The 27,983-nt window shown below is 43.9% G+C and overlaps 2 protein-coding genes across 5 annotated transcripts in view; both read left to right on the plus strand.

The window, feature by feature from the left end:
* The window catches only part of ankdd1a (ankyrin repeat and death domain containing 1A), a 37,671-nt gene extending 19,860 nt beyond the window's left edge, over positions 1-17,811 (plus strand). For both annotated transcript variants that reach the window (XM_034104392.2, XM_034104410.2), the window contains 8 exons: positions 2,797-2,895; positions 3,005-3,103; positions 10,214-10,312; positions 11,127-11,225; positions 11,446-11,541; positions 13,871-14,072; positions 14,666-14,797; positions 15,534-17,811. In XM_034104392.2, the coding sequence (XP_033960283.1) occupies positions 2,797-2,895; positions 3,005-3,103; positions 10,214-10,312; positions 11,127-11,225; positions 11,446-11,541; positions 13,871-14,072; positions 14,666-14,797; positions 15,534-15,595 (888 nt within the window). In that variant the 3' untranslated portion in view covers positions 15,596-17,811. The remainder of the gene's footprint in view (positions 1-2,796; positions 2,896-3,004; positions 3,104-10,213; positions 10,313-11,126; positions 11,226-11,445; positions 11,542-13,870; positions 14,073-14,665; positions 14,798-15,533) is intronic.
* An 830-nt stretch (positions 17,812-18,641) lies between these two features.
* Positions 18,642-27,914, plus strand: znf414 (zinc finger protein 414). Of its 3 annotated transcripts, none has more exons than XM_034105127.2 (6): positions 18,642-18,784; positions 19,803-19,874; positions 20,065-20,175; positions 23,054-23,159; positions 25,083-25,567; positions 27,273-27,914. In XM_034105127.2, the coding sequence occupies exons 2-6, from the start codon at positions 19,823-19,825 to the stop codon at positions 27,428-27,430; spliced, it is 912 nt and encodes a 303-aa protein (XP_033961018.1). In that variant the 5' UTR covers positions 18,642-18,784; positions 19,803-19,822; the 3' UTR covers positions 27,431-27,914. The 3 variants fall into 3 exon arrangements, with proteins under 3 accessions (XP_033961018.1, XP_033961011.1, XP_071062172.1); XM_034105120.2 differs by lacking the exon at positions 18,642-18,784 and adding an exon at positions 18,791-19,717; XM_071206071.1 differs by lacking the exon at positions 18,642-18,784 and adding an exon at positions 19,704-19,721.
* Positions 27,915-27,983: the final 69 nt, after the last annotated feature.

Consider the following 27,983-nt stretch of genomic DNA (forward strand, 5'->3'; position numbering starts at 1 on the left):
AGCATTCAGACCCAAGCACTGAAGGAATGAGGTATTTGCGGCTGTACTCAGCATTGAACCAAAACGCACTAAAGCTTTGATCTTAATACGTTTGTGAGGCGTTTTGCTGAACAAAATGGCAATCGCCGCATTCAGCTATAATAGACATGTCAACTTGATGCTCTGCTCATGGATGAGCATAACAAAACTGTTACGATGATGACCGTACGTGTGTAAATATATTTTTTTCTTTGAGGGGTCTGCCCCCAAAAAACTGTTTTAAGTCCTGAGAAAGTCAAATAAGACGGTGTGTAAAACTACACTGCCCAGCCAAACAAAAGTAACCACTTTGATTGAACTAGGTTAGTAGGTAAGGACATTCCACTGGATAATAACTGCAGTATAAAAGAATGCATGACTGAAGTGATGGAGACCATGTTGAAGGCAAACACAAAGAGGAAATAACAGGTCAAATCAAGCAAACCCCCTCTCAGATTCCACAGCAACCAGAAGAACATAAACACTGGCTGGTGATTTGATTCATCAGCTTTGTGATGGAATAAAAAATGCACAGTGCTTTTCCTTAGCTGTGGATGAGTCCACTGACACCGCTGACAATGCTCAGTTGCTGGTGTTTGTGAGTTTTTATGATGAGGCAAAGGGGGAGTTTGTTGAAGATGTGTTGGGCCTGACGAACCTCAGTGGACACACAAGGGGGCAAGACATTTATAAAGCAATAATGGGAATGCTGAATGAAAGAGGGTGCAGCTGCCTTTATTCATAACTGCAGCTCTTACACTGCGACTCTGAGGGATCAAGCACAGACACAATAACAATGAAAACGGCTGCATACAGATTATTTTTTGTTTTTGCAACCTCGTGTTAAGAATCTTGTTGCAATTGTTTAAAGGTTTAAATGACCGAAATAAATGGACCTTGATTGAAAAAACTAACTGGACCTTTAAGATTTGTATTTGAGTACCCCTGCAATAGCCCATATAATAATAATTTCTATGAATTGACTGAATAAACTGTCTTTTGATATAAATAAAGAAAACTTAAGAGCTGCAAAGGGTTTCACTTCATGAATCATGCAGGAATACTACACTGTGGTTTACCTCACAGCTGTAAGTACTCTGCTGATGATCTGTGGTCCAGGCACTACTGGTGGGCACACAAAGGTTACTATAGTTTAGAATCTTTAAAAACAACTTTTAAAAACATATAATATTGCAGCAATATATGGCAGTCCATACAGGAAGAGAAACACTTTGACACGCTCAAACAACCGCTTCACTCGTGCCGATTTGTTTGAACTTTTATTGCAGGAACAAGCAAAAATACAGTACATCCAAATACCAATAACCTTGAATATGATGACGAATGAAATTGATGGTTAAGGACTTTACAGTAGAAAATTGTAGTAGAAACTTGCAGTCAACAGAAAGTTTCCGTCCCGCCTACACTGAGCAGGTAACCACTTACTCCGCCCAAACTCCAGTGCACGCTCACCACCAATACACAAAAAATAACACATTATAAATAAAAACACATACCGGTACACCTTAAATTTGGCTCCTATACGGTATAACATTAATGAAATATTTCTCCAAATACCTCCTGGTCAGAGACGACTTGACTTTAGTAAAGAATTTCAACAAATTGGAGATAATTGACATCATTTGTGTCAATATCTTTACGGATTCATAGAAGATTAAGACAACAAACATCTGATATAAAGAATAAACTCCCAGCTATACTCAATACAAGATGCTGTCTTTAGTAAACACACAGGAGGAGGATTGGTATGACTGTTTTGTATTGAGGCTTCATGCTAAGTAAGAGAATTATATCAATTTGACTAAAACCTTATCTGCTACAAAAATATTAAAATGCATAACAATTTGAATGGTACCTGTCAGACCTCTACTTAGGCTGATGCTGCTTTTACATGCTCCTTGGACAGTCCAATGTCCTGATTTTGAAAATCTTCTTTGGACTTTGCTGTGTTTGTGAGTCTTGTAATGTTGAGAGTTTTTTTTATTATTTTGCTCAGAACGTTATACAACACGTCGATTTCTGCTTTTCGAAATTGTTGTTCCTTCCCAATGTGAATACTTCCAGTCGGGGACATTTGACACCACATGAATGCAGCACAAATTCCCTATCTTAACATTTTAACAACATATTGACTCAAAACATAATTACTGTGTATGCCCCGTGTTTTGAAAAGGCTCCAAAAATGTCATGACTTCATTTTCCTTTGCTACACCCTTTCACGTAGTTTCATGAAAATACTGCCTGTAGTTTTCCATTAACCTGCTGACAGTTTGCTTTCACTGAAAACACTGAAACATTGACTTTATTTAAAAGTATTATGTCAACGAATTTCACAAAACTATATTAGGTTAGTTAAAAGCAATACTATTAAGTTGAATCTTTTATTTAAACTTAATATTATTGCATTCACCTAACCTAATACATTTATGTGAAATCTGTTGACATAATAATAAAGGTCAACGTTTCAGTTTTTCCAGTGTTGTTAGTCCACATTGTCAGCTGTGTTCTCACTGGATCCCGCTTCATGTTTTATTTTTTCTCTGATCATATCACTGGAATGGCAAACTGACCTTGTGTTTGGCTCACTGCTTGCACATAAAAGGCTCTTTCAAGTTGTCGCTTATCTCTGGTAGCCTTCCATAAGTGGTTGTCATGATTTGTTGACATTCAATAAAATAATTAAACAATTGACTGACTTCACAACAGCTGCAGTCAGTGTGGAGCGCTGTGCACTGACACGCTCCCTCTCTGTTCCAGGAAGGCCTCACAGCCCTGCACCTGGCCTCTGACGGCGCTCACTGTGAGTGTGTCCGGCTGCTGCTGGAGGCCGGCTGCGAGGCCAACGCTCTGACTAATGTACGCTCTGTCCACTCAATGGCATATATCATTTGCAATAAACACATCATATTGTGACTTTTTCAAATCTTCCCACAGTCTAAAACTATCTTCCTTTTCCTGCCTGCAGAAGAACATGACTGCCCTTCATTACGCGGCTCAGCATGGCTCTGACAGAGAAGCCCGTCTGCTGCTGGCGGCAGGGACCCACAGAGACGCTGTGGACAGTGTAAGGATGCAACACATTTATTAGATTGTATGATGGAGTAGATGTAGATTTTCTATCCTACTCTGCTTTATCTGAGTTCTGATCTTATAATTATATGTATTAATGTCTCTTTTATTTTGCATTTATTTTATCTTTGTACATTTTTTTTTATTGAATTATTTCGAAAATTCTTATTTTCTCTTGAATTGACTTTTTCTTATGTCATGAAATGAACCCTATGTATTTGATGTCATAATTTCTAGAATCAGAAACAGGTTTATTGCCAAGTGCGTTTAAACACATGTAACACAAATTGTCAGAAAAAGACCAAGGAATAGGACAACTAAAACATATTTTAAAAAAATATTATAAATATTTACACACATTTTAAATAAACAAAAAAACATATCATATAATGTGAAATATAAAATAAACACCTTTATGTGCAGTATTGTAAAAGAGCTGTGTTTACACATTTACAAGATGAGTTCATAGGATGTGTGCATTAATGTAACATGTGAGTGTACAATAATATAAGATACAAATGCTGTCATATAAATGGCAACGAGCATTGATATACAGAAGGTGAAGAGCCGAGGCGACCATGTTTCTGAGCCGTCAATAAATGTGACTAAATCACATTTTCTAATCTTTACGTACTGTAAGCCCTGGTATAGGCTGTTGAGGGTGTCACTCAGGAATCCCCCGTCTCTCTGCCAATCATGGAGCTGCACGGGATGCTGACTGAGGTGCGGGCCTGTGGTTGGGTGAGCAGACGGGGGAGGGCGGGAAGTGTGACGTGTACAATGTGTTATATAGGTGCTGTGTTAGAAGTCAGTGTCAGTGTGTGTGAGGTTGAGCCTCAAGCTATACCCATCCGTAATCATCTGTGTAGAAGTCAGTTATTAAAGCCTAGTAACTTGAAGCTTGCCTCTCGACTCCTTCCTGTGAACGTTACATTGGTGTCAGAAGTGACTTTTCGAACGGAGGACGTCTATCCTGACGGGAGTTCGTAACTGCGTCACGAGCTAGCCGGTAAGCTAGCGGAGATGGAAAAGTTCAGCAAGATGGGAGTGAAGCAAGAAAATAGTGATGGAGAGGAAGATGGAGCATGCGGGTGGTCGAAGGACATGAGTGGAGAGTTCAGGAGTGCACAGGAGGCGAGAGAGCGCCTGAGAGAGTCGACGGTGAAGATGGCTAGAGACGCGGGAATGTCGCCATCTTCAGCGCCATTTCCAAGCGGGATGTAAACAACAATGGCGGCGCCCAGCAACCAGTAGCAGCCGCCGCGTCCGTGAAGACACCCAAATACTCGGGTAAGGCAGACTGGGAGGCTTTCCATGCCCAATTTGAACTGCTTGCACATGCCGGGGGGTGGTCAATAGAGACTAAAGCACTACAGCTAGCTTTGTGCCTCACAGACGAGGCTCTTTCATGTCTGCTACTACTTAGCCCGGAGGACCGACTCACCTATGAAGCGTTAGCGGGGGCTTTGAAGAGGCGGTTTGGACAGTGTTTCCCACCAGAGCTGCTCCGGAACGAGTTGAGTAACCGCTGTATAGAGTTTGGAGAGACGCTGCGTGCGCTGGCTAACGACGTAGAGAGCATGACGCGGCGGGCGTATGGGCACATGCCACCCGGAGTGCAGAGTGAGCTGGCACGTGACCAATTCGTCAGGGCTCTTCGCCCTGCGGACTTGAGGGTCGAGGTACAGCTGCAGCATCCACAGTCCTTGCAGGCGGCCTTGGAGATGGCTGTGGAGAGAGAGAAGGTGTGGAGTGGAGCTGCTAGGAGCAACGGAGGGCCGGCAGCACCGGCTGCAGGGAGGAGGAGAAGCCTGCATGGGTTACCGAGATGACTGAATTGATAAGGGCTGTTTCTCTGCAGCCAACAAGCAGACCAAGTACCAGGGTCTGCTGGGGGTGTGGTCAGCCAGGACATTTGGCCAGGGACTGCCCCAAGACACACCGGACCCAGGGAAACGACGGGGGGCCCGCATAAAGGAGAAGATGCGGAACCAAGCCCGAGGACTCCTCAACCAAACCACAGCTGTAATGTCACCAACTCAGACATCCGAGGAAGGAGCCAGACAGCACAGCCGGGGGAGCCAGACTCTACGGCTTCCTGAAGAAGATGACAGCACATGCGGGGAGCATGTCGTCGCGGTGGGCTGTGCTGGTGGTGGGGAGTCCTGCTATGTCCCGGTCGACGTGGAAGGGGTGCCCTGCACTGCACTGGTGGACACAGGCTCTACAGTAACCCTGGTGAGAGCAGATGTGTTGCCCAGTGGAACTATGTTTGAGCCGACAGCGGTGCGTCTACGCACAGTCACAGGAGAGCTGGCGCCTATGAAAGGAAGAGGCATGCTGACTGTGGCGGTGGGGGGAGTTGAAGTGCAGCACCTCGTGTGGATAGCGGATGTACAGGACCCGTGTATTCTGGGTTTGGACTTTTTGAAGGCGGCTGGCTGCCTCCTGAATCTTCAAGCAGGCACAGTGAGTTTCCAGGGGGGGCCGGTGATTACTATGACCCGTATCCACGACCCTGCTGAGCCTGCAGGGAGACCCTCTACACCCACCGTGAGTACCCTAGGAACGGAAGAAAACCCTCCCCCCTTTTCCGTATCCCCGGTGACGGCCGCTCAGGACAATTCCCCATCGGTCACCCCCGGACTGTGCCACCAGATAACAGCCCCCCCTCAGGTACCCCAGGCGGAGGTGGAAGAGGCTCAGTCTGCAGTATTGGAGGTGTGGAGGAAGAACTGTGGCGGCCTGAATCCCGAGCAGCAGGAGCAATTGGGGCAGATTCTGCTAGAGTTCCAGGGCAGTTTCGCCATGAAGGAGGAGGAGGTGGGCAGAACGCACCTGGTAGAACACGAGATCGATACCGGGGACTCGCGTCCCATCAAGTGTCGCCCGCGGCGACTCCCCCTTGCTCGTCGGCAGGCTTGCGACGAGGCAGTGCAGAGCATGCTACAGGCAGACATCATCGAGCCCTCCGACAGCCCGTGGGCAGCACCTGTAGTCATGGTCCCGAAGAAGACAGGTGGCTGGCGGCTGTGCTCAGACTACAGACCGGTGAACGGGGTCACCAAGAAGGACTCATACCCCCTTCCCCGCATCGATGAGTCCCTGGACCTGGTCGCAGGGTCGTCGTGGTTCTCTTCCTTGGATCTCCGCAGCGGGTATTACCAAGTTCCTCTGGCACCAGAGGCCAGACCAAAAACGGCTTTCTGCACCGGCCGGGGACTATGGCAGTTCAAGGTCCTCAGTTTTGGGCTGTGTAATGCCCCGGCCACCTTTGTGCGGTTGATGGACAGGGTGCTGTCTGGGATTCCCCGCCAGCAGTGTTTGGTCTACCTGGACGACATCCTGGTGCATGGCAGCTCGTTTGAGGCGGCCCTGGGATCTCTAAGAGTGGTGCTGGAGAGGATCAGAGCCGCTGGTTTGAAGCTACATCCAGACAAGTGTCATTTCCTGCAGAGAGAGGTCACTTTCCTGGGCCACAAAGTGGGGGGTGAGGGCATCGGCACCCTACAAGAGAAAGTGCAGGCGGTCGCAGGCTGGCCAAATCCTCGCAACCAGAAACAGCTGAAGAGTTTCCTGGGCCTGGCCTCGTACTACAGAAAGTTTGTACGGGGTTTTGCTTGCACTGCCGCACCCCTGTTCCAGCTGCTGCAGAAGGACAGAGCTTTCCTGTGGTCTGAGCAATGTCAAGCAGCGTTTGACAGCCTTCGGCGTGCCTTGAGTGAAGCCCCGGTTCTCGCCCCAGCCAACCCCGGGCTGCCGTTCACCCTGGACACAGACGCTAGCGGCGTTGGGGTGGGCGGAGTGCTCTCCCAGACTACAACAGAGGGGGAGCGGGTGGTGGCATACTTCAGCCGGGCGTTCAACAAAGCAGAGCGACGATACTGCGTCACCCGCAGGGAACTTTTGGCAGTGGTGCTGTCCATCAGGCACTTTAAGTACTACCTATGTGGGCAGGCGTTCATGGTGAGGACGGATCACTCTGCATTACAGTGGCTCATGACGTTCAAAGAGCCAGAAGGGCAGGTCGCCAGGTGGCTAGAAGAGCTCCAAGCTTTCGACTTCAGGGTGGAGCACCGGGCTGGGGTGCGGCACACCAATGCAGACGCTCTCTCCTGCCGCCCGTGTGCCGCCGGCGGATGCCACTACTGCGAGAAGAGAGAGACTCGGGAAAAGGAGCTGCTGGAGGAGGACATCGTCTGTGCGGCAGCGCGGAAAGTGGAAGAGGTTATCTGCCGGGAGCTCCAGACAGTGGACGTGGCCGAGTGGAAGCAACAGCAGGAGCTGGACGCCGTTCTACAGCCTGTACTGCAGTGGGTTGAGTCGCAGCATCGGCCACCGTGGGAGGAAGTGGCAGTGCTCTCCAAAGCAACCAAGGGGCTGTGGTCTCAGTTTGAGGCTCTACGTCTGTGTCAGGGCGTACTACAGCGGGCGTGGAAGGAGCCAGCAACGGGGGAGAAGAGGTGGCAAGTGGTGGTCCCGAGGGGTCTGCAAGAGGTCGTACTCAAGGCCATGCATGGAACGGCAGGCTCTGGGCACTTTGGCGTCACTAAGACTCTCCGGCGCCTTCGTCAGGGCTGCTACTGGGGGCAGTGTCGGAGGGATGTCGAAGACTTTTGTCGCCGCTGTGATTTGTGTATGGCGCGGAAGGGCCCACCTGGTCGTTCCCATGCTCCGCTACAACAGTTTTCCGTGGGGGCTCCGATGGAGAGAGTAGCGGTTGATGTGGTGGGGCCTCTACCCTTGTCAAACAGGGGGAACCGCTACGTTCTCACGGCCATAGACTATTTCACAAAGTGGCCAGAGGCGTATGCTCTCCCTGACCAAGAAGCAGAGACAGTCGCAGATGCTTTGGTGGCCGGCATGTTCAGCCGTTTTGGAGTGCCGGAGACCCTGCACAGTGATCAGGGGAGAAATTTCGAGTCCCGGGTGTTCGCCTCCATGTGCTCACAGCTGGGCATGCACAAAACACGCACCTCCCCCTTGCGACCTCAGAGCGACGGACTAGTCGAGAGATTTCACCGCACCATGGGACAGCAGCTGGCCATCCTCACGTCTCAGCATCAGCGCGACTGGGACGAGCATCTGCCCCTCGTGCTCATGGCATGTCGTTCTGCAGTTCAGGAGTCCTCAGCCTGTTCTCCTGCCCTCCTCATGTTGGGGAGAGAGCTTCGAACCCCTGCTGTTTTGGCGTTTGGTCAGCCACCGGATTCCCTGGACACGCCTCCAGGGCCTGAGTACGCCAGGAGACTTCAGGACCGCCTTGATTCCGCTCACGCTTTTGCCCGCGATCAGCAGAAAAGTGCTGGGGTGAGACAGAAGCGGAACTACGACACCAGGACAAGAGGGCAGCATTTCAGGGCCGGGGAGTTGGTTTGGGTCTACAGCCCACAACGGAAGAAAGGGCGGTGCCCAAAACTGGACAGTCAGTGGGTTGGTCCCTGCAGAGTACTGGAGAGGGTGGGGGAAGTGGTCTACAGGGTGCAGCTTCCCCCAAAGGGGAGAAAAGTGGTGCTCCACAGAGACAGGTTGGCTCCGTACAGAGGAGTCGCTTCTCCACAGGCTGAACCCCAAGGAACATCGGGGCCCACAGCCGTTCCCTCGACACCCCCACTCAGGTCCCCCGGCGAACAGAGTAGCAGTCCCCCATCAGGGACTGAGTGTCCCCTCATTGTTTCGCCGCCTGGGCCAGAACCGGCCACCCCTGTCCTCCTGACCCCAGTTCCCCTGCCGAGAAGGCAGGTACGACCCCCGGGTCGTTTCAGAGACTTTGTTTGGTAGTAAAGTAGAGTGAGACCCCTCGGTTCCTGTAGAGGGCAAGAATGCGCCCTGGTCTCATTGGAAGGGATGGTAGTCCACCCAGACCTTCCTAGTCAATGTACGGGAGTAATTATAGTGTTTGTGCTGAATTTTTTTTGTTGTTCCTCGTGGGCGAGGAATTTTGTAGTGGGGGTGTAGTGTAGCGACCCTGGTATAGGCTGTTGAGGGTGTCACTCAGGAATCCCCCGTCTCTCTGCCAATCATGGAGCTGCACGGGATGCTGACTGAGGTGCGGGCCTGTGGTTGGGTGAGCAGACGGGGGAGGGCGGGAAGTGTGACGTGTACAATGTGTTATATAGGTGCTGTGTTAGAAGTCAGTGTCAGTGTGTGTGAGGTTGAGCCTCAAGCTATACCCATCCGTAATCATCTGTGTAGAAGTCAGTTATTAAAGCCTAGTAACTTGAAGCTTGCCTCTCGACTCCTTCCTGTGAACGTTACAGTACTTTGTAAAGCTTTACAAATGCTTGGATGTAAAGTAGTAGTGTCATATATCTTCTATATACATGTTAGAGTGATATTACATATATATTACATACACACAAGCACTCACATGTCTGTCTGTATGACTGTGCCATGTGACGTGCTTCTCTGTTCAGTGGGGGGGAGAACATGCAGCAACCACTAGCATCACCGGCAGGGTTATTACCCCCAGTGGCCGTATCACCATCACACTGTGGCAGAGAGCATTGCATTCTGCTACCCGGGGGGGGCCCCCTTTATATAAACATCTCTCCCCCTCAGATTCCACTGGGGGACACTAGATGGATGAACATAAAGCTACACAGACAAACTGCACCACCATCGCCTAATTTGCTACAACAACATCTAACCCTATCATTAAAAAATGATAATGGCAATGCTTTATTTATTATAATATATATATATATATATTTAAGTGTACTCTTTTAGATATTTAAAATTATTAAATAAAAATGATTTGGCTAAAAGGATATTCCAGATATTCAAGGTATTCTTATTGTGTTCAGCCGGTGTATTGTTGACTTTCGAAACGCAAAACAGTTCTAGAGTGAGATGGAGAATTTGAGTCGATAATATCAAAAGACAAAATATATTTTTTGCTTCTAAGGTTCCCATATGTCTAAAGAATAATGACTAAATAGGGAAACATGTATATTGGCAAGAGTACTTGACATAAAATCACCTATTCTGACACCAAAAACTTGGTTGCAGGCCATGGTGGGTCCTCTGTGTTGACATGTTTATTATCAGGATCAAACTGTGTATGCATATCCATTTAAAGGATCTTTCTTTGTGTTTGGAACAGCAACACAACACAGCTCTGCACCTCGCTGTGTTCCACCACCATGCAGAGGTTCTGCGGCTGCTCATAGGCGCTGACTGTGACCTGGACCTCGCTGACCGTGTGGGTACACACTGCTGACTCTGACCCGTGCATGTTAAAGGGAGGGTCTGGATATTATGAGGGAGGTTGTATGAAGTTAACAGATTTCATGGGAAGTGGAGCAGGGTGAACCCAAACGCTGGAGACAGGAAGTTAAACAGAAAATACCCAAAGTGTTGGGGATCCAGGCAGGTCAAGACGAACAGAACTTCCACATGGCATACAAGGATCACAGAAAACCAGGATTTTAATAAAAGCTGAAACTAATGATTGCATAAAGTGCAGGTTTACAGGAGGTCAGGTGATCGCAGGGCGGATGGGGAACAGGTGAAACGAATAGGTCCAACACGGACAATCGAACAGCCGTTAAAACACAGGTGATAAAAACAGACATATTACTCATAGAAATGTTTTCCAAATAAAACAGGTAAAATAAAATAAATAGGATCTTCACACTGATCCATAGTCAGTGTTTGATGGATATTAGCACGCCCTTGGTTTGGAGAAACACACAGGAGTTAGTGCATGGAAGCTAAGCTCTGTACTGCTGTACACGGGGGGCAGCAACATGTATTTTAACACCTAATTCAAAATCAATATCATATAAGTGTAGCTTTATTTGCACTGCTTTACCCAGCTGTCAGGGTGTGCCAGCTACCATTCACTGTAGGCAATACAGTGACTGTGGATAAGTACCTCAACAACAACAACAACAACCCCTTTTCCGTATGTGTGAGATCCATGAGTGCACATTCACAAAGACATGGAGCTAGTTCTCAGAGCGACATGGAGGCTACAGTGCAGCACTCTCTGATATCTGTGGTGTGCTCCTCAGAGACAGCAGACTGCGCTGCACATCGCAGCAGAGCACGGCTGGCAGGACCTGGCTGAAATGATGCTCATCTCTGGAGTTGACCTCAATCTGACTGACAAGGTACCTCACAGCACAATACTCCCCCCCCAGTCAGTGCTGTACTCCAGCAGAATTGTTTTCCATGTCATCAAATCATAACTGTTTTTATATGAAAATAAGAATAGAACTGGTTAACCTTTGTTCTGTGGGTCATTTCTCTTTTGTATTATTACTTTGACTTGACTTTGACATACTAACCGGTATACATGTATAACTATAATGCTATCTATAATATTTCCAGCAGGGGAAGACCTGTCTGGAGGTGGCCGCCAGAGGAAACCACGTCATCCTGGTCGACATGATCATCAAAGCTGACCGCTTTTATAAATGGGAGAAGGTGAGTGTCCTCACACCATCTGGAATAACTTGATTAAATAACATGACGAAATCGTCTCGATCCAATATCCAAATACTTTCTCTTCTAGAAACTGATATTGTTCGGTTTGTTAAATAATCTAACATGTGACACTGCTACAGTATAGGGCGTTGCTTTTGATGCATGATTGACAGGTCCTGCAAAAATGTTTTACAGGAGATACATTTGACTTTGTTATTTGTATTTTTCTCCAGAAAAAATACATGGAACTAAGTTAAAAAGTCACTAATGTGCAGAATGCTGAAGTACACATAGGAAACTGAGCTTCTCCACGAGACTCTCATTCAGTGGAGCTCAAAGCTCTAGTTTTTCTAAACTTTGTATGAATATTCATATTGGCAGTGACATGAGATTTGTTACCATTCAAGAAGCATCATCCGGTTCTGAAAAGTAAAGGCCATAAACCACTGGTGGCAATAATCTGATTTTATAGAAGTCTATGAGGAAATGACTCGAATTCTCACTTGATGTATTACCTTAGTAAAGATTGAATCATGTTTTTATTGTCTCAATCTGTGGTTTGAAGAATTCTTCTGTTTAGCTTGTTATAAAGACAATAAAGCAGCTATGTTGTGATCGACAGGTCCCACTGTGTTGTCGGCTTAGGATAATTATTTATACTTTTACCAGTGTTCTTTGGTTCATTTAAACATGTTGGTTGCATAAATATTTTTGTATTTAGCGTTGTACAAAGCTACAATGTAATGTCTGGTTCCAAAAAACCTTTTAATTTGTATTTGACACGGTGAATCATCAGATCCTCCTTCACACTCTCCAAGAACTTGGAGTTTCAGGCTCTGCACTTTCCCTCATCACCTCATACCTCAAAGACCGTACCTACAGGGTTACTTGGAGGGGGTCGGAGTCTGACCCTTGTCAATTCACTACAGGGGTCCCTCAGGGCTCTGTTCTCGATCCCCTCCTCTTCTCCTTGTACACAAACTCGCTCGGATCTGTCATTAGCCCGCATGGTTTTTCATACCACTGCTACGCTGACGACACCCAATTAATTCTGTCCTTTCCCCGCTCAGAGACCCAGGTCGCCGCACGCATCTCTGTTTGTTTAGCTGACATCTCTCAGTGGATGTCCGCTCATCATCTCAAGCTCAACCTTGACAAGACTGAACTGCTTTTCCTTCCGGGAAAAGATTGTCCCACTCTTGTCCCACCTAACAATCAACATCGGCACCTCTGTTGTTTCCCCGACTCAGACTGCAAGGAATCTGGGAGTGACCCTAGATAACAACCTGTCCTTCACTGCAAACATCGCTGCTACAACCCGCTGCTGCAGATACACGCTTTACAACATCAGGAGGATGCGTCCCCAGCTGACCCAGAAAGCCACGCAGGTTCTGGTCCAGGCTCTCGTCATCTCACGCCTACTGCAACTCCCTCCTGGCTGGTCTACCTGCATGTGCCATCCGACCTCTGCAGCTCATCCAGAATGCAGCGGCTCGTCTGGTCTTCAACCTTCCTAAATTCTCCCACACCACCCACTCCGCTCCTCCGCTCCCTCCACTGGCTTCCGGTAACTGCTAGAATCCACTTCAAGACAATGGTACTTGCGTACCATGCTGCGAATGGATCTGGCCCTTCCTACATCCAGGACTTGGTTAAACTGTACACCCCAGCACGTGCACTCCGCTCTGCATCAACCAAACGGCTCGCTGCACCCTTGCTGCGAAGGGGACCCAAGTTCCCATCAGCAAAAACACGTAGGTTTGCTATCCTGGCTCCAAGATGGTGGAATGAGCTCCCCATTGACATCAGGACAGCAGAAAGCTTACACACCTTCCGGCGCAGACTGAAAACTCATCTCTTTCGACTCCACTTCGAGCAATAGAACTATTAACAAAGCACTTATATACTAATAAAGGGCTGGCTTATCTAAAGCCAGTTGAGTAGCACTTGACATTTTGTTGCTCTATGAAACCTGATGTACTTATATGATTCTGTTTTCTTCAAGTTTGTATTTTGTTGGTCGAACGCACTTATTGTAAGTCGCTTTGGATAAAAGCATCAGCTAAATGCAATGTAATGTAATAAATAATGTAATATATTCTGAAATACATCCAACATTGTCCTGCTGTAGGATACCTCTGTAGGCTTCTCTGATGTGTATGAAGGTTCAGGCCCCACCAAAGCAACAACAAATGTTGATTTTTTTCATAGCCTTCATTTTGTTTGCATCCTATAGCAGTAATCCGGCCATCTTGAAAAGACAGAGTGAGCTTTGCTTTTTTTAATGGTACAGTAAACCACATCTGTACACTTTGTCTGAAATCCTCAGGATCAGATGGGCAGGGAGTTGGACTCCTGGGTGGGGCGGCCCCTGAGCTTTAAGCAGGACCACCAGCAGGAGACTCAGCACCTCCGCTCGGTCCTGTGGAGCCTGGCCACCAAGCACCTGTGCCGGGGGGAGTGGAAAATCCTGGCCCAGCACTGGGACTTCAGCGAGGCTCATATACGGGCTGTAGAACAACAGTGGACAGGTGGACTGCTGAAAGATATTAAAACACACGTTAGATACAAGGAATACACAACTCTTTTTGGGCCAGTTTAGCCTTTATTAGAGAGATACATTTGAGGAGGACATAGAAGCGTACTCAAACTTGCATCTTGGGTTTAGTTTTCTTTTTTAAATCTTGAAGATGTATTTGTAGCTGCAAAAATCATAAAGAAATCAAACATAAAAGTATAACTCACAAATGAACTGCTAGGGCACCAGTAGGCAAATCTTACGCAGGGAAAATGAGAAGTCCAGGCAAGAGCATCCTTTTGTGCATTTATTTCTGATGATCCAATATCATACAGTACTCTACAGTTATAAATCTTGCCCAGTCTCTCCTCGTGGTTTCCTACCTCCACCTGTCTCCAATTGGGCACCATGTTACCAGGTGCCCAAAACCACCTTCAAAATAAAAGCGTAGAGAATTACTTTAATTAACTCAATTAATTTCACTGAATAATAATACATTCACTTTAAACCAAAAAAGCGAAAAAATAAATGTTTGACTATTAAATAATATACATTTAAATATTGCTCAGTATTGATATGTGTTCTGATTCTGTATCGAACTTGTAGGTATGAAAAGCTTCAAAGAGCACGGCCACAGGATGCTGTTAGTCTGGCTCCACGGCGTGGTGATGGCGGGGGAGAACCCGGTCAAAGGTCTCTACGAGGGGCTGGTGGAGATCTCACGGACAGACCTCGCAGGTCAGATCCTCAAACTGCACTGTGGCTTCTATTATTGTGAAATCAGCTCCCCTTGGACAAGAATCCAAGGGGGGATTCTTGTATCCGCAATCTTTTTCTTTCGGTCATGAAAAGAGCCCTGCATGTTTTTCTATATGCTGCTTAGTCTGTGAGATGTGTGATGTGAGGTGTCGTCCATGCTGTTTCTCTAAAGTGAACCATCCAGTAAGCCAAAGATGACTCTATGACACACTTTTAATGACAGAACCCTCATTTGCATAATGCAGTGGAGATATGTAAAATAATTTATTTATCAAAGAAAACTGAAACAAATATATTTGTATTAAGTAATGATCACATACATTTTATAACACATTGAACGTTATGAAAAGTTAAATAATAAAGTTTAATTAATAAGCCAACTAAAAAACTATTTCAAATGATATCACAGTTTACCAATCCATTTTTGCTTAAATGTATTACTAATATATATTTGTATTTATTTATTTAAGTGCATTTAATGACAGATGTATATATTAATCAAGTCATTTATATATTTGTATTTACTTAGCAGGTTCCGTCCTCTATACACATGTTCCAAAATGCTAATACCATTTCAGATTTTTTTTATTTGTTCAATTGACTGTATGATATAAAGACTAAAGATTCTTAGTAAAAAATAAGTAAAGTTGTTTTAACTTGTCCAATTCCTTGGGTGTGAAGGTGTATAATTTCTTATTGTTTTTCTAATATCCAGAGTCCATCCGGCAGAAGGCGAACGCAGAGAGCTGCTCCCTCAAACTGTGCTCTGCTATGTGATCCACGCTGAGGGGCTGTGGGGGGGACAGAGCTCTGAGGAACTGTCAATGCTCCAACTGAGCCCATGAGTAGGTTTGTATTATCCATGACCTGTTTACATTATTCACATACTCAATATACTGTGATTGTTCAGAATTTTATAAAAAGATGGTTTGAAACCTATGAAATATCTGTTTATAATGTAAAATAAAAAATGTCAAGGGCTTGAACAACATTTCCTGTGAGCTGGAACGTGTTGAAATATGTACAACCAATAATTTGAAATTACAAGAAAATGTTTATAAAAAAACATGACTCCAATCAACCACATCATTGCGATCTTGGCGGGACCACGCCCCCCCCCCAAACCATTAGTCTGATTGACTTGACATTTGACACACATATCCAGCTCAATTTTCTCTACAAAGAAGCCTAAAGAATCACTCAAGTCAGCTTGACTACATTTCCCGCCAGAACATTTTTGACGAAAAGCGTTTACATTTTATACGCATGCAAGAAAGAGGCGTGGCACAACATGAATCCAACTATAATTCACAAATGTATTTGTCCAATTAAGCTGTTGAAAAATCTCCCCAAGTGCTTCCCAAAAATTAGAGGCCACTTGACTTCGAGTATGCAAATATGTAAAGGTTGTTTGCACACTCACAAAAAAAACTGAATTTGCATGCAGTAAATGCTGTATCTGTACACTAAGGGCTGTGACGTCTAAAAGCAGCTGAAGACTCACCCATGTAGACTTAACTGTGTTTAATTGCTCCGCGGTTACTGTCTGTTTTATTAAGATTGTATTGTTACAAACTTTATAATGTTTGCTCTGCTATAAAAATGAATGAAATGACACCAGCCACACACTGCGGCAGCTCCCACAGACAGTAACCACTCTGCAGACAGCGTGGTACACAGCAGCTTTATTATGGTTCTTGTTGGTGACAGGTTCACTGCTGTGGTTCCACAGTCTGTCTGAGTGTGAGCCACGGCTTCAGGCTCTGATCTGGTCTTTGTGGCCTTAAAGAAAAAACTTTAGGTTCATTTCTGAAAGGACTGCTTTGTCAGAACTAACAACATGAGCAGTCCACCTCAGTGTAATCCTCAGTTTTACCCAGTTGTCCAAAGCACAATGTCCATCTCCACCTGAAGCCCTGCTTTAGGGGTCACAAGATGAACTTCAGGTTTTCAAAAGATGATTTACAGGACAGTAAAGCAGAACACTACTCAGATTGATATCGTTATTTTATTTCTTTTTTCTTTTGAATAACTGGATTATTTTACTCCTTACTGAATCGGAAAAATATTCAGTATTTAATGGTTTTTAACAATTTACTAGATAACCGAGTTTAACTTGGCAAGACTTTACTGGTGTGTTACATTGGAAAATAAATCCAGTTTGTAAAAAACCGAGCTTGAGGAATTGAAAAGACGGGTTGGATTTCCTACACACAGTCGCACATTTTTGACACTCAATATGTCTGGATCCAGATGAATAAGGTTAAAGGTGCATAAATATAATTGTTTGCATGAATATAATACAAATCTCTCTCTGAAGTAATACAATCAGTTTTTGTAATGATTTGTATGATACATATAATGTTTTTCACTACAGTATTGTAGTGTTCAAATGAACTGCTGAATTTCAACATGAATGCACATTTTTAAATGATTATTATTACTGGTTTAATCAAACAGAGAGTGTTTAAAGAGTTGTTGCTGTCAAGCAACTGCATTTTCAATTATTTGTGTAGGTGGGTTATGAATATAAATTCTGTTTGCATGATTCACTTTATAAAAAGCCAGACTTTATAAGAACCCCTCATGAGATTAGCACTTATTGTATAATGATCAATGCAATACCTAGATTTGCTCAGCAGCAATGTAGATATATATTTTCTATAAATAATGTATAAACTCTCAATGTTAGTCTCAATGTACATGATATGTGGGGGCGTGTAGCGCAGTGTGTGCGCCGAGCCTTGGTGATGGGTTCAGGGGGTCACAGGTTCAAACCCCACTGCAGTCAGCATGTCGTTGTGTCCCTGAGACACTTCACCCCAAAGTGCTCCTGTGGGGATTGTCCACAGTATTGAGTATGTAATTCGCTTTCGATAAAAGTGAAAGTGCTCCTGTGGGGATTGTCCACAGTATTGAGCATGTAATTCGCTTTGGATAAAAGTGACATGTCATGTTCATAAGACTAATAAAAACTCCACTGTGAAAACAAATTCCATGCTGCAATGTTTACCTACAAAGTGTTCTCTAAACTCCCACGGCACCCAGAATACTAATTAACAATATTACAATATTTACATTCACATCAATCTTACACATTTGCAATTGTTAAATGATCAGGGCCTATGAGCTTTTAAAGTAAACAATACATTTATTATGTGTTTCTTAATATTTGTATTGCCTTGCTCAATATTTGAAAGAGAACGCACGTGCACATTTTTATTTATTTTAAAAGATGTTTGAATGGTGATAGATGTTAAGGACTAACGTTTATAATAAATACATCTGTATTGATTTTAAGATATTTTTATAGTTCATACGTATTGGGATCGAGCATAGTTTCACTTTCCTTTTTTATTTCAATTCCAACTTTGGTCATGAAGAATCTGTTTCTCTGTTGTCCACGTTCATAAAGCAAAGCAGCAGCATCAGAGCACGGAGCAGAGTCTCTAGATGAGTTCACAGCAGTCCCTCGTTCTTATTAAACATCCATGTTGTAGTCCGCTGTATAGAAAACTGTGGTTTCCATAGTTTCCCCACAACAGCAGACGCACACAATGACGTCCGCTGGCGCATCATAAACACGTCGGATAGTGAAAGTGCATTCGGATTCTCTAAAGTACCGGGCTGAAGTCGAATAGTCCATTTAGCTTAGGAACCTTCCTAAAGGAGTGAAATGACCCGGAAGTCCCTCAGTGGCAGCCATGATAAGTGCCGTTCGAATTCTCTAGAATGATGAGAATGATAGGAAAGGAGGTTTCAAACTTCCTTTATAACCTCCTTTAGCTTAGGAACCACTGGACCTCCTTAACTGACAGGAGAAGCGAAAATGCTGCCCCACAATGCCTTGCAGCCGCAGCATTTGCCGTCACTCAACAGTCGGCCGTTCACGGAAAAAAACGATTATGACGGAGAAATTATATCATGAAAGTTACGGTGCTTATTAAGCTTTTTAAAACATAGGTGGTAAGTTGCCAAAGTGCTTTGTTTTGAACGTTCATCAGTATTATAATCAAAGAGAGAAATATGAACGTTAGTTTTTACTGAAATGATCAAATAAAGTCAACATTTCAGTCTTCACTGAGCTGTGTGGGGTTTGTTCAACTTTTAAAAGATGTTTGAATGGTGATATACACAGTGATAGATGTTAAGGACTAACGTTTATAATAAATACATCTGTATTGATTTTAAGATCTTTAGTTCATACAATCATACGTATTGGGATCATTTGTATTAATGTGAACCGGAGGGAGAGGGTGACGAGCATAAGTTTCACTTTCCTTTTTTATTTCAATTCCAACTTTGGTCATGAAGAATATGTTTCACTGTTGTCCCCGTTCATAAAGCAAAGCAGCAGCATCAGAGCACGGTGCAGAGTCTCTATATAAGTTTACAGTAGTCCCTCGTTCTTATTAAACATCCATGTTGTAGTCCGCTGTATAGAAAACTGTTTCCATAGTTTCCCCACAGCAGCAGACGCACACAATGACGTCCGCTGGCGCATCAAAAACACGTCGGATAGTGAAAGTGCATTCGGATTCTCTAAAGTACCGCAGTCTCTTCTCCTAAGTCCTTTTTAATTCTCCTATCCACTATCCCTTAACCCCGTGACGTTTCACTCAGCGGTCAAGGAATAGACGATAGGGTTAGAATTTAGGAGCTGATTTTTAAACTATCCGACTGCAGCCCCGCAGTCTCTTCTCCTAAATCCTTTTGAATTCTCCTGTCCACTACTCCTTAACCCCGTGACGCTTCACTCAGAGGTCAAGGAATAGACGATAGGGTTAGAATTTAGGAGCTGATTTTTGGATTATCCGACCGCAACCTTCGATTTCAGCCAAGGTCCAATGGAGGTCCCCGGAAGGGGAGGGACTTCGCCTCAGAAACAAACGGAAAATCGTGTGTGTGTGTCCCGTGTTTATTTAGCATTGTATCCTGGTTCTTGTAGTCCGTTTTCTACCTTCCTCTGTTGTTGTCTCTGCAGAGCTGCACTGCTCCGCCAATATGATGTATTCGGGCAGCTCAGTCTTACAACCACCTGAATCTATAATGGGAGGTTTGTAATTCAACTCAAACACTAAACAATATGCAAACTTGCTATGTGCTGTCCCATTGTGCTTAGCGGCGCTAGCTAACTAAGTTAGCATGCAAGCTAGCTCGCAGCTTGAGTTCTGTCCCTAATTTCCTGACGTCACAACTAGATACTAAATTCACGGAATGTTTGAAGAGTTATTTTTCTTTTTCAGGAAACAAGATGATACCGTGTCCGCTACACGGCTGTAAGCGGGTGTACACAGACCCGGCCGCTCTGGAGAGCCACATCAGGGACCATGAGATCGCAGCGCAGTCTCTGCCGGGTGAGGAGGCTCAGGGTGGGCGTGAGGAGACCGCTCTCTGAGTGGGTCATGGCGGGTCAGCCTATGGTCAGCACTCAGCGGGTTATCAACCATAGATTGGTTCTTTTAATTTAAGTCAATAGCATAATAACTTATTGCAGATAAATTACTCCAAAAGTAGTGGTGTAAAATACATTTACTCAAGTACTGTACGATTTTGGGGTACTTTATTTGAGTATTTCTACTTGTTGCTACTGTGTATCAAAAAACAGCTGTACTACAATTCTGAGGTAAATGTTGTACTTGTACTTCACTAAATGTATTTAATACCTTCAGTTACTTTACAGATGTGGATGGATGATGTGAAATATAATCAAGTGTTAAATCAGACTTTAGTTCCAGCTGGAGTAAATCCACAAGCTACCCTGCAGTCTACAAAGTCATTCAGACTAGCTGCACCTTTACCAGCTTTGAGAACACTTTCATGATCAATCATTATAAAACATATCATATATATTATTCTGAAATGGACCAATCTGTAGAATGAGTACTTCTAATTTTGGTACTTTAAGTATATTTAGATGGCAATACAATACTACATACATGCCAACCTTTCCAAATCCAAAAGAGGTAGGTTTGCGCGTGGCAAATGTGCATGCCCAAATTAGGTAATCAGAAGAAATGGAACCACAGTAATTACATGTATAAACCATGTATTTAACATATATTGCATCATTTTATGCATTTTTCAGAAAAAGTGGTAATTTGGTAAACAGTGACGACATGTTTGGTCTGTAAAATGTGCAAAAGTAAAAGAATGGGAGATAAATATCCCAAAGTCTCCACATTTTATTATATTTTTTAATGTGTTTCTGGTCCTCTTTCAGTGGAATTTTCTACTGCAACATTCCCCACCCTATACACAACGTACCCGCAACTGTTACAATGAAGGCTCGATAATCAGCATCACGGCATATAGGTGTAAGCAGGGGTCAAGTGCTATTTTTGTAGGTGGTGTGTGGACCTCACTTTTTTTTTTTTGGCATGCTCCCCCGGGAAGATTTTTAAATATTGAAGTTAAAGCATCAATATGGTGCACTTTGAGAGCAACATGAATAGATCTATGGACACATCTCTCAACACCCATATGAAACAGAACTGTAAACAGATTTACTTTTTCTTTATGGATATTTTACAAATCATTCTTTTAAACTTTATTCTTGTTTTACGGTCATATAGTATTTCATACCTGTTTAATTTATTCTCTTATTTTTTATAACTATAATGATCATATAAACGTGTGCCTCGGAAATAATTGTTTACATTAATGGTGACCCAAACGTTTGAGACCCACTGAGATAACAATGAGAGTGCTTTAGCACTCTCTTCACTGAGTCTCTCAGTCTGACAGGAGAGGACTCTCATCCACTTTGTTGTTGAAACAACTCCTTATATCCGTTAGCGTAGCTCGCTAGCACCAGAAGCTAACAACAACGATCTCCGGTACCAGTGCGCTCTCTCTCTCGCTCGCGCGCGCACACAAAATGGCTCGTTCCACACACACACGCACGCACGCACGCACACACACACACACACACACACACAGAGAGCTGAGCTTTAATGAAACACAGAGCTGAGCTTTAATGAAACACAGAGACCCAGACGTAATAGTACTGTACTGCATCATATTATTTTCGAATCAATAATTTTTCAAAATATGATTGATTTTATTTTTTAATAACCATTGTTCCTACTGGTCTCTCGCGCCCCCCCTGTCATGCCCCCCACTTTGAGAATCACTGATTTAAACAGTCCTTCGCGCCACTCGATGACGTAGTATACTTGAAATAGTTGCTCTGCAGCAGTTTTACTTGCGATTGAGAAACGGCTCCTGTAGGTGAAGGATGCTTCAGGAAAAGACCAAACACTGGATGTCTTTCAGTTGCCAACATGTGTTTTCAAGACACTGATATTAACGGGGAAACCCTGCAGGACTCAAATGCCATGGCCGTGTCTCTTTTCTGAGATTCCCCTCCTCGACTCCTATCCTTGAGACTTAGTCCCGCCCACAGGAGATGCGAGCCGAGGAGGGGAACCGAGGAGAGAGGAGGGGAAGCAGCAGGCGGTTAGAGAAAGGAGAACTCCTCTCCTCTGAGCGGTCATTTTAAAGAGACGTCCATTAATGATGACAGGAGGCACAGCAGCCCTCTGTCTGATGGACAGATGTGTTCATGACCACTTCTATATTTACTTTGATTCATTCACCGTGCGGTATCATGAGACAATAACAGGCTACAGATGCGGACATATACACACACACACATATATATATATATATATATGTATATAAATATATACAATGAGGAAGATAAATTACGGGCCAAAAGTTTTATTTACAAGTATTAAAAGTATAAGCAGAGGACACCAAACCAACTGAGACCTGTCTGTCCGCTGCATCTACACACACACTGTACCACACACACCTACACAACACACACGCACATACAGCTCCTAAAGCATCATCAGGCTACAGCCGTTGTGCATTTTATTATGTGAACCAAAAAATGGTCTTAGAAAAATATGGACTCTTTGTTTGTAGATATCTACTAAACTAAAGCAAATACAGAGAGTAGGCCTGTTATACTGAGTGATATATATTATACACACTGCTCTGCTTTCTGCAGGACCTCACAGCTGTTCTCTCTGTAAACATTGCGTCGCATAATAAAGATAACACTTCCTTAAACAAGTAGTTATATTGGTTCAAACAAGATGGTACAACCATTCCGGCTGTACTTTTTAGTTTTATTCAGTTTTTGGTTGGAGATGAGAATGGAAGGTCTGCATGGCTGCATAGTGAGAGAACCTACATCATGTTCTCACTGTGTCCTACCCTCAGGAAAGGTGATGCTGTGCTCCACGGTGGGGTGCAGTGGTTCCTTCCCCAACATGCAGAAGCTGATTGAACACATGAGGCATCACCACAAACCCAACATATTCTTTGTGTGAGTCTGACTGGCCATGCTCTCTCAGCTGACATACTGTGCATTAGTAGAAATGTTTCATCCTGTGTATTCAGAAGGAAAACATAGGGAGGGGAGGATACAGGATTTTATCGCAAATCACAATAAAAAATACTTAAGTTGATCGTGGAGAAATTCCATTATCAGGATTATTGTAAACACCTTGCAAGTGACTTGATAATCATGGTAATAAAGGGTCAAATAGAGCATGATTAAAAATACTGGAATAATAAGAAAGAACAAACTCAAATAATTCCCTTGATTTGAATAATTTATTTATGATTAATGGTTACCCTATTTAAGTTATTGTTAACTAAAACGGATAGATAAATACTTTATTGATCCCAATTTGGGAAATTATTTAAGACGTTAACTAACAAAGGTGTTTTCTATCTATGATGCAATACAAATACTTGTTTCTTAAATAAATCAAACGTAAAGTAATTCCAGTTGGATTTATAGCCGTTTCACAAGCTTGGGCATATGTTTGAAGATTCTCAAGATAACGTGAGTTGAGATTATTTTGTGGAGGATAATCATGACCTGGGGCCTCATTTATAACGCCGTGCGTAGGATTCACGTGGGAAGGTTGCTTGCGTAGTAGAAATCCAAAAAATAGGTACATAAATGTTCCGACATTTTCCGATTCACCAAAACATTACGCACCGGCGAGGAAAGTGCGTACGGCACTTCCTACGCCGGTTTCCCTTTATAAATCACAATCGACTCGAAATGCGGTGCAGCTTTTGCGGGCTTCATGTAACGCCCAGATTCGCCTATAAATAGTCAAAGAAACGCCCATTCATTCATTCATTCTGACTGACTGCATGAAGAAGAGCAGGAAATGAGGACAGAACAGCTAAAAAAGACGTCTCACACCGTGTCAGGTTCTGGTTCTTTTGGGAGGTGGAGATAAAACATATTGTTTGGTGGATGCAGTTTGAACAGAGTAGCAGCATGGAGGTCGGATCGTCACCAAAATAAATAAATAAGTGGTCCGAAAAAGGTTAATGACAAAAAAAATACACATAGCCTTCCTCAGGCAGTGTGTTTGTACCGGGGACAGGAGACACCCCCTTGATGAGAAACTGTAAGAAGTGAACGGGGAATCCCCCCGGTGTGGAGTCATGACGACTGGATCTGAATTATGTTTTTGGTGGTTTGTGTCCCAGCTGTCGATCAGCTGTGCGCAGCGTCTCCACTGCAGCCTGTGCATATATCAGCTGTACAATTTACCACACATGGTGTTCTTAGCTTCCATACCTCCTGTGTTTTACGAGCGACTTATCAAGTCTTAGCAAACGGCATAAAACCCGATTAAACGTGATAGTATATAAAACCATGCTCGTATCTACAACCTATAGAAATGCAACACGGCGTCAGTTTAGACGTAATTCTGTCCTCCTGCTTACCGCATCATTTATGAGAAAACATTAACACAACATATTCGAGGTGGTTTTTAATAACATATCCGTATTTATTATGTGTGTGTGTGCACTGAGGAGTCGCAAACAGGCGTTTGTTTAATCATTTTAAGATTGGCTTTAATCAATGTTTGAAAATGAATTCTTCATATATGATAAATGAGAGGTAAAATTTTATTTATGGTATTTTTTCCACATATTTCTCTCCATTCTTCCTTCTGCCAACGGGGTGGCAGTTTCTCGTCTCTCCCGTTGTTGTGCTTAGTGCGTACGCATGGGTTAGAGTTTGCGTGGATGACCGCACGTTTTCCCGTCAAGTTAGTATTTTATAAATCGCAAACATTGCATAGAAACTGGCGTACGCCATTTTTTGAGCGTATATCCCTTTATAAATGAGGCCCCTGATACCTTACCTCTGTCCCACCCAACGCCTGAATGTGTTGCATTGTGTGTCAGCTGCTAACATCTTCTTTCTGTGAAGGTGTGAGAGTTGTCGCACAAAGTTGCGTTCCTACCGTGGCCTCCTGACCCACCTGCACACCTGCTCCAAAGTGATGCGGGGGAAAGCCAAGCCCACTGAGCCAAACATGGCCCCAATGGAGGTGGGCGCAGCATCTGCCCCCTCTCAGATCCTGAACCCAGACCCCTCCTTCCCAGCTGCGGTGAAGCCGGGGCCCGATGGCCCCCCTCTCCTCGGCCCCCCCTTCATGTCTAACCTGGAGTCCGCCCCCCCCCACCCTGCTCCTCCAAAGCTCATAGAGGCAGCTCCACAGCCCCCCATCAGGAGTGACGCCTCTGATCTGACTCCGTCCTTACACTTTGGGGCCCCACCATTGACTCCCACCCAGAGGCAGCACCCGACACAGACCAGGTTCCCTGAGGACGTCCACTCCGCTCCAGCATCAGCTCCAGGATCAGCTCCTCGCTCTCCTCCTGGGCCCTCGGCTGTGTGGAGGAAGAATCAAGGTGAGCATAACCTGGCAGATGTGGCTCCACCTTAACTTTCAAATCGCCTTAAAGTGCAAAAAGTGTTCAACATCATTGAAGGCCAGTTCATACTTTCTGAGTGTGTGTGTCTGCCAGGTTCCACTGTGGCAATTATTCATCCAAATTGTTATGTAGTTGTATACATTTGGGGGCATACATAAAAAACCTACAATGCAGGATGAGGCCCAAATGTATTTCTTATGTATTTAGTATAGTATTGTAAAGAATCTGGAGTTTCTGAAATAAAGGTACAATAGATTTTGTTACCTTTCAGACTGAACACTTGACAAATGTTGTCCTACCTGTAGCCGCGAATAAGAAAATAATATGTATTGTTTTAACGGGAGGTTGTGTAAGCAGTCTTCTGTGGAACACAAAGGCAGCCATATGGCCAGTGGTGTTTTTATATGTACTAAAGTGGTGGGGCACAAAAAACTTAGATGTCTATATATAAGCTTCTGCAGTGAGGTTCATGGCTGGTGAGGCTCTGGCACTGACTCTTCAGGTTTACACATATTATATTTTTACCTAAATCAAAATATAATATTATTTTCAAAAGCTTTTTTTGTCTGATGCTTCAATTAATTTTAAACAGACAGTTCAACAGAAGGATACCCAAAAAATGTAATTTTATCATTTAAATATTGAATTGTTCTCTCTTAGTAAGATCCCATTTTCAATACAATTGCAGTCTTACCTTGACTTGAAGATTAAGTCCATTTGCCTATCCTTCTGGACAAAAATCTCTATTACTTTTTTGTAAAAGTCCTCCTTATCATCTTGTAGTTTCAAAAGGCTATCATAAATCTGATCTAATCAATAGATTTATGATTCGAAAATTATAAAAGTAGGGTAGACATGTGGATATTAACCGGCTGAACAAAACGTTCATTTATCTAACAGGTTTGTTTCCCACAGACCTTATTTGGAGCTATTTTCTAAAATCCTATGGAGAAATATCATTGCTTTTTTGTCGAGGGAAGCCATGCGCAGCTTACTTCCGGGTTTTAGGACGCTCACTGCAGCTCTCGTCTCCTCTTCACACACCACACTTTTCGCGGCACACATATTTACAGCCAATCAGCTCTGAATGATGTGAGATGACGTATGGTGGGGATGGCAGCACTTTGCCCCTATGGTCATTATCTTTTTGCCACACACATTAAATAGGAAAATACTCTGAGCATGCGCAGTGTAGTTTTTACAGTCACCATTGACTTAAACAGGGAGAGGGAGGGGCAGGATCGGATTTTGTCCCAGATGGCTCGAAACAGCTCAATAGGCACACACTGTAGACACTAATTAGAAGAGCACAGACTAAAACAGCAATGTACAGACGAATCAGATGATTAAACATGATCTTAAAATATATTTTTTGCATTTTTTTGTAATCATTATTTGTAATTATTAGTGTCTGCTGACACCAGGTGGGGCTGTGCCCCACCTGCCCCTAATGACCAGTCGCCACTGCATATGGCGTTATACTCCTGGCACAGGCAGACATTCAGTTGTAAATGGAACAGCATGCACATCTTTGGAGAGTACGTGTGAGATCAAAAGCTGCAGACTCACTCAGGCTGACATCAACTTCCTCTGTAAAGACAGCAGTGCAGAAGAAATACAATTTTTTTGTTGTTGTATTTTTCATTTTGTCAAGACATAAATTTGTCGTTCCTTTTGTCAGGGTCCTGCAACAGCCGCATCCTGTGGGAGCACACCAAAGGGCGCTACACGTGTGTGCAGTGTGGCCACATGGTGATCAGCCGTAAAGAGATGACTCAGCACATCTCCACTAAACACAGCAGGAACAAAGCTGCACAAGACACTGCCACCAACACGTAGAGAGGAGGCAACATGTCTCTTGTTCTCCTCAGGAACTAAAGTACATTACCCTTTTTATTCTGCGTTGAAAGCCTGCAGCAGTGATTCATGAACTGAGTATATATTTCATTGCTTGCCATAAAGCACTTTTATTGCCTTTTTGCTTCCAGGAAACCATACAACTTTTCACCAAATGTCAGACTGCTGCCACATGTCCTTTGTGTCCTCCTGCTCATCTTTGAAGACTTTTCAGCTAAATGCAGTTCATTACTAATCTCCCAATTGTTGAAAAATAAAGAGCTTTTAGAACATTAAGCATGGAGACATGTCACCGTAGAGGCAGAATATGGCCCCTTTAATAATTTGACTTCAGTCATTGATGTTTGCAGGAGGCCATTCTCGAGACAGATGGAGAATAAAAACTGCAAGAGACTATTTACGAACCTTCAATTGATATTGTATCAAAATTATTATTATCTGTTTATAAAAACATTCTAGCCCTTGATTTTTTTTGTACCCCTTAATTTCCCTAACTTTATAAGGACCTGTGATAGATGTGTGTGTGTGCGATTCA

The sequence above is a fragment of the Pseudochaenichthys georgianus genome, chromosome 3 (assembly GCF_902827115.2).
Source record: "Pseudochaenichthys georgianus chromosome 3, fPseGeo1.2, whole genome shotgun sequence".
Lineage (NCBI taxonomy): Eukaryota > Metazoa > Chordata > Actinopteri > Perciformes > Channichthyidae > Pseudochaenichthys > Pseudochaenichthys georgianus.

Bases quoted from the DNA above. Each gene is read 5' to 3' on its own strand.
- znf414 (XM_034105120.2), top strand. From the start codon at position 19,666: ATGGAGGTCCCCGGAAGGGGAGGGACTTCGCCTCAGAAACAAACGGAA. The intron at 19,875-20,064 runs GTTTGTAATTCA...TTTCTTTTTCAG, and splicing joins ACCTGAATCTATAATGGGAG to GAAACAAGATGATACCGTGT. The intron at 23,160-25,082 runs GTGAGTCTGACT...CTTTCTGTGAAG, and splicing joins AAACCCAACATATTCTTTGT to GTGTGAGAGTTGTCGCACAA.